Source organism: Sycon ciliatum, chromosome 1 (assembly GCF_964019385.1).
Source record: "Sycon ciliatum chromosome 1, ocSycCili1.1, whole genome shotgun sequence".
NCBI classification, from domain to species: domain Eukaryota; kingdom Metazoa; phylum Porifera; class Calcarea; order Leucosolenida; family Sycettidae; genus Sycon; species Sycon ciliatum.
Window position 1 is genome coordinate 17119966 of NC_088643.1, and position 11907 is coordinate 17131872.

Sequence of the window (11907 nt, forward strand, 5' to 3'; positions counted from 1 at the left end):
TGGTCGTGTTCAGCGGTTGAGGGAGACTCCAGGAGCTGCTGGCGAATGCATGTGCATGACTAGAATTTACAGTGCAGCAGACCCATGTGAAATCCGGGCCGCTGGAGATGCTTCAGTGCTACGCTGTGCTTTTGCTGTCATCAAAGTCTCCTCAGCTCCCCGAGGAGACTTCGATGACAGCAAGTTCAAAGTCCAGACTGATGTAAACACATTCAGTGAATGTGTTTACATCCGTCTGGACTTTGAACATAGATGTAAGCAGCGGTACATGTGTGTCTGTTTTGATTCCCACTATAAAAATAAAGCATACAACAACATCTTCAACAGCGAGTACGTCTACTCGATCTTCAAGTCTTGCTTGATCTGTGATGTGGACTCTTGACTTGACTTGAGCCGGTCTTGACTTGAGTCTCCTATATCTTGCACTATCTTGACTTTTTACTTTAGTTTTGCCAAGTCTTGGTAATCATGGTAATCCTACAAAGCTGTTATTTTTGAAAACTACGAGTATCCATGGTATCGGACACGGCGGAAGCAGCGGAAGCACGTGTCTATCCTCACGCGGATTCAGCGGATATGTGCGCTACTACAGTCGTGCGCACGTGATCAATCTTTGTTGCAGCTTGAATGCGTATGGCACTGGCCGGTCTCGTACGCGAAAAGTGCGTAGCGCGCGTAGTAGTACAGATGGGTGCAAAAAACGGAAGATCGGCTTCTCTACCATACCGTTGCATGCACATCATTCAACAGTCACCAAGCCAAACCATCGTTGTAGGCTGTTATGTGGGTCCACTGCCTGGCAAGACAACACTCAAAAGTCAACAGCGAGCCAGATCCAATGCTTTAGTTTAGGTTTCTCGTATGTATCTTTGATGGAACTTCATGTAGCTTTGAGTTTGAGAAACAATATCTGTAATGCAGCTGTCGGGTAGACGGAAACCTAACATAATTCAGTGTAGCCTGTATCTCTCTCTGTACGCGTGGTGTATTCTTTAGTGCTCGTAGTTTTACATCATTTATCTGGATACTGCCATAGAGGTTTCTAATGATGTCCGAGCAGACCTCAGTTACAAGTCATAACTCTGACGACGATGACGAAATTGGAGAAGAGCTCTTGGATGAGTTCCGTAGTCTGGTTGGCTCGCGGCTGTCCACAAGCTCTGTCTCGAGCAGGCGAAGGCAGTCGTCCTCTCCGGTGAGTTGCTCAGCAGTTTTCAAATTCACCCCTGCTGAAGTGTTCACTGGGACATGCTCAGTGTGGCGCGCATCCACTGGCCACACGTATAAGAGCATTTGTCTTATCATCAGACTGTAGCACAAACGAGCTCACCTTTAGTACAAACCACCACACCTACCGAAACTATGAGCTCTCCCATTTTCCCATTGATTCGGTGTTGAGTACGAAAATGAACATGCATGTACATGAAGAATAACACATGGAAACGAGTTATGAAGCAACTATATACGACTGTAACAAGATAATAAGCAGTCAGAAGTGCGAAGACTGGGCACAAAACTGACAGGCTACTGTCAGTACTGAGACATTCAACGACCCCGAGTTAAAGTTTGCATGTACATAAAGTTGTGCATTGTCATTTTTGTCTCTAGCGCTCGTACGGTCAGTACAGTAACATAGAAATTCACATGAGGCACTCACAATGTGTGATGTACCAATGCATAATCATGATAACAGGTAAACCTGTACTTTAGCGCCCCCAGGTCGTCGGATGTCTTGTACTAAACAAATGTAGTGTTCAGGTGATTTCAGCACTAAAATGACTACACTGTACAATGTAGGTCAGTGTTGTGCTTAGTGCCATAATTATATGGGGGGGGGGGGGGGGGGGGGGGCGCTAAAGTACAGGTTCACCTGATAATAATTGATTATGCATGTCTACAGTGATTGTAGCGAATGCTTAATTTGTCATCTACACGTGTACAGTCAACTTCGCTAATAACGACTGCAGATATAACGACAATTCGCGAATAACGACGGGATTTCCATGCCCAGAGAAAAGTCTGTTCTACCTGCATACATATAATGAGACTTCGGGTATAACGACACTTCGCGAATAAGGACACTTTTCTGATGCCCGGCCGAGTGTCGTTATGCACAAAGTAAATTCGTTGACTGTATGCACAATGGGATGCTCATGTTCTCCATGGTTAGATGTTCTTCACATACAGATACTTGAAGTATGAAAAAAAGGTTTGAAAGTCAGTGCAAACCACACTACTGTCCATTCAGAAAAATCGTGATCTGGCTTTTGGCCGTTAATAGGTCCACGGTTGACCTTTTTTCAAAATTGTTATGCAGTATGAAATGATGCTCTTCCAATAATGATTGTGTTTTTGGCATCTATGTCTCCGAAAGTGGACCACAAGGGAGTTAGCTCTTCGGCCAGGCTTAGAGTGTTTCGGCCGGGCTTACCGTTGATCAGACATCCTGGTCCAAAACATACTTCTGGCCGAAGTCGAAGAATGGTTTTGGAACTGAATGGGGCTTATGCATAATACCAAGGGCCCATAACCCAAGTGTGCAACTGGGGTCTGGCTGCTGTAGGCCGCCCACTGCGTGGTGGAATTCCAACATTACGTCATGCCGCTGAGGCACAGAGGACAAAACTCCGCATTTCCTTCGGTTTTGCATTGTCGATTTCCACAAAAATACGATGCACTAGTGAACAGCGAGCAAGTTGCAGTCAGTGGGGACTCTGCAGCTCCTCCAACCCAAGCTGCAATTACTCCCGGAAGTGCGAAGAAAAGAGCGAGGGCAAAGCAAATGTCCTCCAAAGACAAAGCCAGCCTTCTGGATTTATTGAGAGCTGTTGAACCTGACAATAGTCATGACTCAACATCCGGTGCAGGAGCGGAGTCAATTCCGCCAAGCTAGGTGAGCAATATCCATGCTCAACAACTACGCCACAGAGTACTTCGAAAGTGAATCGCTCATCACTCTTAACCACCAAACGGGTCAAAGGCGTGGGGTGTCCTCGTTTCTAGACAGATGGACAGCTCGATGAGACTGCACTTCTGTAACAACCTCCGCCTCGTTCGAAAGAAACCCAACATGAAGTTCGGAGTACTTCGATCCTAGCTGCTCTATGAACCGACTTCACAGCCTCCTCGGAAACGTGATAGTCAAACAAAGTAGCCTCACTGCTCGATGTGGACATTTTGGATGAAGAAACGTCGGACGTTGGTCCTGGTTTCGGAGGCATTGGCCACAGAAATATACCAACCAAGTAAGCTAATTTCAAGGTCTGAGAGCTACTAAGAAAGACCACTATCAACAACACTACTGGAAGCAAACAAACAGCTTCTTTGGTCCTCTGAACCAGGAAGTTCATACTTCAAAGTTTCTTTACTCCGGGTCTTGGAACCAGGGAGTAGTACAATGGTATCAGGAGTCCGTAACCCCAGGCGAAAGGGCGGCTTTGGGTATACGGGTTCATACACACTTGGGTGGTTCGCGGCAAAGTTCAAGGCCATCATTTTCGACTCGATCGAGTGAATTCGACATAAAACCCAGGGCAAAGCAGAAAATCTACAAGCGCAACGAACGTGTCCGTCATTTTTGATGTAATGTTGGGATTCCTCCGCGTGGATCCCCATGTACAGCGTTGCACACTCTTGGGGCTATGGACTATTGATAATACCAAGAGTACATAAACCAGAGTGTGCAACTGTGCATATCAGATCTGAAACAGCGTAGTTCGTGCACTACGTCACCCTGATGAAGTCAGCCAAGCCGCGACTTGCGTACAGCTAAAATTTTCGTGTTTCATTGCCCGGAAATCAGCCAAGTTTGCTTGATTTTAGACGTCATGCTTCAGGATTTCGGTGTTTTTATGGGACTGTGTACGCGGCGTACATCCACCGACAAGTAAATTCACCAGGCTATCTGTATCAAAAAACCGAAATCAGGACAAACTCGGTGACCTGCACCACCGTGACTGGTTACGCAACTTTTCACCGTACCTGTGGCTTACCATGCCGTCAGAAATGACGTACTGCACGAATTATGCTCCCACAGGAACCATCCCGAGTTGCACACTCTGGTTTATGTACTCTTGATAGTACTCCCGCCATTTGATTTTGAGGGGCAAGTCCACTAAAACGATACACACTGTGATACCAATCCTGCATCAAAGGTCATAAACTGTGTACGATCATACCCACAAATGTACTACAACTGGCTGTACCTGCCGAATATGGGACACGTTGCCCCTCAGGAAGGTGGCGGCCATGTTCTATGCATAAAACCCCATTCCGCCTAAACTGAAATTGAAAAAAGTCCATAGATCAAGTATTTGTAAATGGACTGTAGTGTTTGCATCCTCAGAGCGATGTAGTTGACACCGATTAGAGTTGCTGTGTTCCAGTTCCAAGACGGCAGCACACGGCCAATTCTCCGATTCTTGCCCATGCACATGCACTGTTGTAAATATTGTCTACTTCGAAGTATAACACCTCATGCACATCATAATGAACTTGTGTACTTTTATGCTAGTCTTTGCTTGCCTACTCACGTATCTGTTCCCGTGCGTATGACTGGCGTGCACTGCAACAGCAGATGAAAACCGCTAAGGTGCTGGAGTCATGCCTGTACGATCTGGACAAGCAGAAGGATGTCATGCTGCAGACGCTCACCATCATGGAGCAGAACAGCGCCGATCGCATCGTGGAGCTCGGCGCTGACCTCACCAAAGCCCAGCGCTCCGCACGGGTAAGCACTATTGCTGTGTGTGTGTGTGTGTGTGTGTGTGTGTGTGTGTTCGTGTGTGTGTTCATCAGCCTTGCACTCTGTTGAATGGTGTAATCCCAGCACAAGTTGCTATGTCTAACATAGCTTGTTCGCTATCGTTGCTTCAGCGATGGGCAGGAGTATGAGTATGTGTGTGTGTGTGTGTGTGTGTGTGTGTGTGTGTGTGTGTGCACGCACGCGTGTGCGTGTACATGCTGACTTCCTCGTTTGTATCCCATGCGAGACTGAATGTATTGAGTCCCTGTCCGTTCTCAACGCTTGCTCTGTGCTTGTTTCCCCCGCTGTTGTCTGCTGGTCAGGAATGGGAGCAGCGGTCGAATGAGGTGCAGAGTCGTTCGGAGGACTTCCAGCAGGACGTGCATGCCTTGGTCAACATTCTCTCACTGGCTTACCACAGTGGACAGTGGAAGGTAAGCTAGAGGGTAGTGTATGCATGTACTACTTGTGTAAGAAAGTGGCATGGCCAAGCTGTTACTGGTTGCTTCCTGTCACGGTATCCTATGCTGGCAGACAGTGACACGCATGCATTCTGCCAACTGCTTGATATTTCCGCTGTTACCGGTGCTGCATCTGCAGCTTTGTTGGTGGCCTGGCACGAGCGAAACTTCATAAGCTGGTCGTGCTTCTCAGCACAATTGTGTAGCCGGTTCTAATGCGGATGTGCGAACTTTACTTTTTTACTGCTGTGTCTTCTGATTTGTTTGAGACATGCATTATGTTGAATGTCATGATCTAATTATTTAATTATTTTCTTTGTTTGTGTATTTTGTTGTTTTATGTAGTTTGCGAGCACTGATTTCCGAACTGTAACATCTGACATGCTGCCGCCTACAGGGTCATCTTCCAAAGAAGGGTGAGTTTGGCTTCATCATTCCTGAGAAGATTGTGTGTTGCTGGTGGTCAGGTCCGGAGATGTGGGTATCTCTTAGGTTCGGTAACGCTGCGTTCGATCATGACAACTCCCTCGATGTAGGCTAAGGCCTGTGGAGAATCCATGTTTGCAAATGCTAGTCACTCCCTGCTAGCCTGAGTTACATTCAAATGCACGTGTGTTTGGGGGGGGGGGGGGGGGGGGTATATCTCAAACGGTGCCATTGTACATATTGCAGAAAGCAAAGGCTGCTGTCATCGCCTTTGGTAATGAGTCACCCTATAATCTAAGATGTGTACGTGTGTGTGTGTGGCTGTACATTGGTCTTTTGTCTGCAGAATGAGGGTCTCATTGGTGGAGAAGCAGGTCAGTGCATTGCATCCCGAGAGTGAATTGTGTTTATCCCATGGTTGACTTGGGTTACGATTTGGGCGATTTCAGCCAATCTGTGGCCGTTCTGAGTGGGGTATAATTATGTTCAGCGGCATGGATGCAATATGCCCCGCTCGGTTCACTCGGTTCCAAGATATACCCCGCTTGGTTCATATGGGTCACGCCAAGAGTAAATAGGGGAGCTTTGGTGTTGGTCACGCTATATATTTGGGACAGTACCATGGGATTTAATGAATTATACCATACATACTCTAACATTTGTGAACGCTGAGCATGCATGCTATCACACACGCACACACGCACGCACACACACACACATACACACACACACACACACACACACACACACACACACACACACACACACACGTGCACAGCTGTGTGAGACAGCGAGTGCACCATCTGGTTATAGTCTTTACATGCCCTGCACTACTCCGTGCCACGTCACTATCATCATTACATTACCTGTGGGGTTTTCTTCTTGTATCTAGTTATCCGAGAGAGGTCGCAAGATCCAGTCCTTACAACAGGAACTCGTTTCGGGCAGTGCACAGCATCGTGTGTTGAAAGAGCAGGTACGTGTGCTGACTGGAGAGTAACTATTCCTATGTTCTGCATGATGTTGGTACCTACGGAGAGAGTGCACAGAGGTCTGTGAAGTGCATGCTGAGCATATCTCTTTGCCTTATACACTCGTACCTCTCATATCCGGCCGGTGACAGCTCCCCTTTAACCCATGCCACTCTGATTTAAGAACTGTGTTATAGGCCCATTGTGCATTACCAAATATAGATTGTATGAGTAATGCATGTATCCCGGCACGGAGCAGCCAAAGAATCCACTCATGGCCTCCCTAGCCGGTGTGTGCTCATCTGATCGCAGGATGTGGCCAAACAACCGCCATCTTGCATTCACCAGTATGTTGCCAAGTGGAGCAGCACTGCAGCGCTCGTAAACCAAATCGTTCGACAGTCGGTTGGGCCACCTGATACCCAAGATATGCCGAAGATACCGTGGGCGGCCGCGGATCACGCTACCGGTCCTGCTGAATCAAGACGCGGAGCGAGTCGGCTGCCGTCTGAGGACTCCAAGGGACTTGCAGCTGATGGCTCAGCGAGCACTGGATCGCCGTGAATGGACATATCTGTGCAACGCAGTTACAGATGCGTACAAGGCAGAGTACTGGTGAAGGAAGTTGGCACTGCAATGGTTTGAGCTACATTCTTTGTTGTTGGTACTCTGATTATCCGTATTATCCGTATTCACATGGCCTTTGCCATTCATTCAGTATATTAATGTCATCAATAATGATATTCTTGTTTGTATTAGTTTATGTGACACCATTTTCTATTTTTCTTTGCCTGCCTGCCTGCTGGCGGCCTTTTTTCGCATGGTTCGGTGCAAGCGAATTTGGGCGAGCCCATTGACGCGGGAGCACAAATAATAATAATAATAATAATAATAATAATGCATGTGAGTCCGCTGGAATCAGGAATACACTGTTCAACACCCCGCACGGCCATACCCAGGTGGCTGTGTGGGGCGTCTATTGTATGAATTCCGTCATTGCGCAATAGGCTCATTGTGTGTGTGTGTGTGTGTGTGTGTGTGTGTGTGTGTGTGTGTGTGTGTTCTTACTGTGTGGCAGATCACTCAGCGCGACAACGAGCTGGCTGACCTGCGGCAGTCGCTCGCCACCAATCAAGAGCAGCTCTCCAACGCACTCAGCGGCCTGCAGACGCACGAGCAGGAGGCCGGCACGCGGCACACGTCCCTGATGGACGAGGTGGAGCGGCGCGACGGCCTGCTCCGCTCCCTGCAGGAGGAGAACGCCCGGCTGCAGGAGCTGCGCAGCCACGACGTCAAGACCTCGATGGCCAGCGGCGAGCAGCTCGGCCAACTGCAGGCCGACGTCGTTACACTGACGGCCAATCTGGAAGCGGAGCACGGTCGCTCGACGGAGCTGCGCACGCAGCTGCACACTGAGCACCAGACCAACGAGGACCTGAAGCAGAAGCTCTCCAAGCAAGAGGAGCAGGTCAACGGGCTGATGGAGCGGCTCAACTCCCAGATTAGCGAGCTACAGTCAAACGTCGCCGTCGTCGAGGACAAGTACAAAACAGCGTGTTCGGAGACGGAAGAAGCGAGGGCACAGGTAAGGCGATTATGGTAGGACACAAGGAGTACGAGTATTGTTTCGAAATTATTTCAAAATTCACTCTAAATGCACACTCTCCTGCTCGCGTCTGAGACAGCGGTCCGAAACGAATGTCAACAACAAGCCTACATGACATTGTACATACTCGGAGGGAGTTGTGGTTGCTCGTGAGAGTGCTCAATACACCAAGGTGCAGAACCTAGTACACACACTTGAGAGGGACGAAAAGCGTTTCTTCTGTAGCTCTGAGTTTCACGGTTTTAACCGATCATCGACATTGTACATACATATACTGTAGAACTCTTTCGAAGGCTGTAGTACAGTTGAACTTCAGGACAAGCCTCCACCAGTCATACTCATCTTGTACTTTTTAGACGGAGTTACCAAGGAACTGTATATTCAAAGTCGCTTTTCCTTTTCTCTTGCCGGCCTGCACCGTGAAGTGTAGTTTCGTGCCGTCGTGTTTGTTTGACTCCTGTCCTTCTTTCCTCTCTGGCAGATGGCAGACCATTCGAGTTCGTTGGATAGCGCACAGGCCGATGCATCGATGTACCGTGATCAGCTGCTTGACTGCCGAGCCAAGGTATGCTAGCTGGTGTGATTGTGTGTGTACAGTGAGTGCGTTCGATTATGCCCTCGAATCATGAATCGCCCCTGGCAATTCACATCACCCCATGTGAATAGGGTAAATGGATTCCGAACCGATTCCAGGGCTCATGACATGAAACCGAACGACGAGATTCCATTCGTGAATCGATTCATGGCAGTAATCGAACGCACTCACTGGGTCTCTCTCTCTCTTTCAAGACTGATATTTGGTGGCCTTGAGTTTGCCTTGCTAGCAACCCATTGTGTACAGGTGCAGGTACATGCATGTTGCAGTGGTTGTAGCGTTGTATTGAACGTAGTGGACCAAGGCCACGCATCCTTTCTATTCAACCATTCACTGTGTGTGTGTCTGTGTGTGTCTGTGTGTCTGTGTGTTCAGCTGGAGCAATGGGAAACGACAGTAACGCTGCTGCGCAACGAGCACGGGGACGAGGTAAGGCGGCTGCTGATCGGCTGTCGGGAGTGTCAGTGCTTTTGCTTGCACTGCACTGTGTGTTATGATCGTTGTGTTACACAAGTCTCATATGTCTTGTAAGCGTTTGTAGTGCGCTGTGTCTTGGCTATTTGCAGGCACTGCTTGCTGTTGTTTCCATCCTCCCACCCTTGTTCTTGTTGGTACTTGTACCTTTGGTACTTAGTGATAGCTGTTTGTGTAGTTGCCGTGTTGTTGATGCTATCCTGTAGCAGTTGTTTTTGTTGTGTGTAAATGTATATGTGCTCTGACGTTGTGTTGGGTTGTGTTGTGTAGTGGTGGTGGTGGGCCGCAACGTACTATGAATTTATGTATTTTGTTTTGAGGCCGTGACCGTGTGTGCGCGCGCGCGCGTGTAGTGAGTGAAAGAGAGGCACAGCCGGCACAGACAGCCACAGATCCATGTTTCTTCTGTGGTCTACTTGATTGAGTCGTTGTCATGGAATACTGTGAGTGAGAGGCTTTGAACAAGCTGATTTTGTTACGAGGAGGTCGTTCAAGTTGTTGATCTTCCTGACAACAAAATGTCTCCTATTTTTCCTTCCGGAGTCAATGCCTCACTGATCAATCCACTAGCTCAACGATGCATGTGCCACCTGGGATCATTGCGCCCAGGAAATGTATCAACACTGACTTGAAGGTTGGTCGAGGGCACATACTTGGCCACTTAGTAGCCGGATGTTATCTGAGACCCAATGGCTGTATACAGCAAGTACAGTGTACGGCCAGTAACCACACTGTTGGTGGCAACACCATTGAATTACCAGCAACACCGCCGTATCCAATGGCAACTCTTTTCGTGAACTAGCCATGATGTGTACTGTATACTAGTACGTTGGAATGGCGCGAGCAAATATTTTGTGAACCAGACTCTCGGCTGTTGCTTGAATCTGTGGTGTATTACACTAACCACCATGATGGGAGAGTTTGGACTCGGCCTCAACGGTTGGGCCACTTAACTACTGAATGCTATCACTACCTATGTGTGTACCTCCAAGAAGTGAACATAGGGGTTTCCCCTGGGTTTGTAATGGCAGTATGTTGCGCGGTGATTGGCGTAATTAAATTTTCAATGCGAGAGGAAGAGAAGGCTTGATTCACACGTGGGAACTACTAGAATGGTTGATACTGTATTGGGTGACTGTAGTCCGGTAATGGAAACGGCGACGCTGTGCTAGCTGGTAAGTGGAAGTGCTCGCCGTGTTGTCCCCGCTATGCTGGCGCTACCTTGCCTGTGCATTACTGCCAGTGCCCCCCCCCCCCCCCCCCCCCCTGGTTTTCTTTGCTTGTGAATGTGTTCGTTAGTGGCCGCTGAAGCCTGTCAAGGTGACCACTCTGATAATAATATGACCGCCTGTCCCAGGCAGAAGACAACTACGACTAGGAACAAGGGATGCTATTTTCAGTCGAATAACCTCGGATAAGGAGACCATCTGTATAATATGGTACTGCATGTAAACTTTGGTCCTTTCTTTTTAATTTTGATCCTTGGCTCTCCATCCGAGTTTCATCTGTACATGGGATCATACTATTTGCACGGTCCCCTGAGTGGTCGGCTTAGACAGGCTTCACTGTATAGTCAGATCTCGCTTAACCGCACACATCCGTTTTCCACGAAAAAAATGTCCGGAGAGGCGAGGGAACCGGAAGACTGAACACCGGTTATGTTGGATGCATCACGTATGCTGTAAATCTGTACCCAGCTATTTTCTTCCGGATGGCGAGGGATCCTGATAAAAGAGGACTGGATAAGTGAGGTCTGACCGTACATGTATCGAGAGTTGTTCCGACTGTTTTGCCTCCTGTCGGGTATCAAGGCTGGTATGCGGCTGAGTTTGACTGACTGTGTCTGTCTGTTTGTGTGTCTCACTGGCATTCATGTAGGTGCTGCGGCGCGAACAAACCATTCAAGACCTGGAGGTGAAGCTGCAGGCTGCTGACACGGAGAAGTGGACGCTGTCGGAGCATGTACGTAGGTGTGCAAGTGCTGCATTTTGCTCTGTGCTTTCTGCATCCTGTGCTGTAAACTTTGTAAATTGCTACCCATTTTGTAGCATTGCAGGGACTCGTCCGTAGTAGCTGCTCCTGCTTGGCGAACTGTTTCGTATACCTTTTAATAATACTGAAGACACTACCAGATATACATTTGCAATGTACTGTGTTCCACAGCCAGCCTTCAGCTCTACATCACAGGCCTGACCAGGTTCATACATGGTGTTATTGCCTATACATTATTTAGCTGATGTTCTGAGCTAGTCGCTTTCTTGTCTGTCTTCCTTGCCCTCGCAGGTGTCTATGCAGGAAAAAACCGTACGTCGTGTGGAAGAGGATTTCAACTCTAGGCTGGCGCAGCATAGATGGCAGGTGGGTGCAGCTAGGCTTTTGTGAGCGCTACACATGTTGTGTGTGTGTGTGTGTGTGTGGGTTCGATTCCCGACGATTATGGTCACACACGTCTTTTTTCTCTTTCTCAGACTCCTCCTGACTTTTCTTTCTTTCTCCTGGGTGGTTACCAACAGGCAGTGCATGCCGGAGTATGTGGTGTGATGTGTGTGAAAAAAATGAAAAAATAGCAAAAAATGAAAAAGACCAAAAAGTAGGGATTCACTGGCCAGAAAAAGCCACCTCATAGCTGT

General features: G+C 48.2%; 1 protein-coding gene across 5 annotated transcripts in view; it reads left to right on the forward strand.

The window, feature by feature from the left end:
- The first annotated feature begins 682 nt into the window (after positions 1 to 682).
- Positions 683 to 11907, forward strand: part of LOC135815441 (uncharacterized) — a 38414-nt gene continuing 27189 nt past the window's right edge. The window contains exons 1-11 of one of the 5 annotated variants that reach the window (XM_065328754.1): positions 683 to 1195; positions 4574 to 4729; positions 5068 to 5178; positions 5551 to 5621; positions 5978 to 6005; positions 6524 to 6607; positions 7681 to 8187; positions 8690 to 8773; positions 9179 to 9232; positions 11156 to 11239; positions 11561 to 11635. In XM_065328754.1, the coding sequence (XP_065184826.1) occupies positions 1046 to 1195; positions 4574 to 4729; positions 5068 to 5178; positions 5551 to 5621; positions 5978 to 6005; positions 6524 to 6607; positions 7681 to 8187; positions 8690 to 8773; positions 9179 to 9232; positions 11156 to 11239; positions 11561 to 11635 (1404 nt within the window). In that variant the 5' untranslated portion in view covers positions 683 to 1045. The remainder of the gene's footprint in view (positions 1196 to 4573; positions 4730 to 5067; positions 5179 to 5550; positions 5622 to 5977; positions 6006 to 6523; positions 6608 to 7680; positions 8188 to 8689; positions 8774 to 9178; positions 9233 to 11155; positions 11240 to 11560; positions 11636 to 11907) is intronic. The other 4 variants (XM_065328746.1, XM_065328740.1, XM_065328770.1 and 1 more) reach the window with 4 other exon arrangements.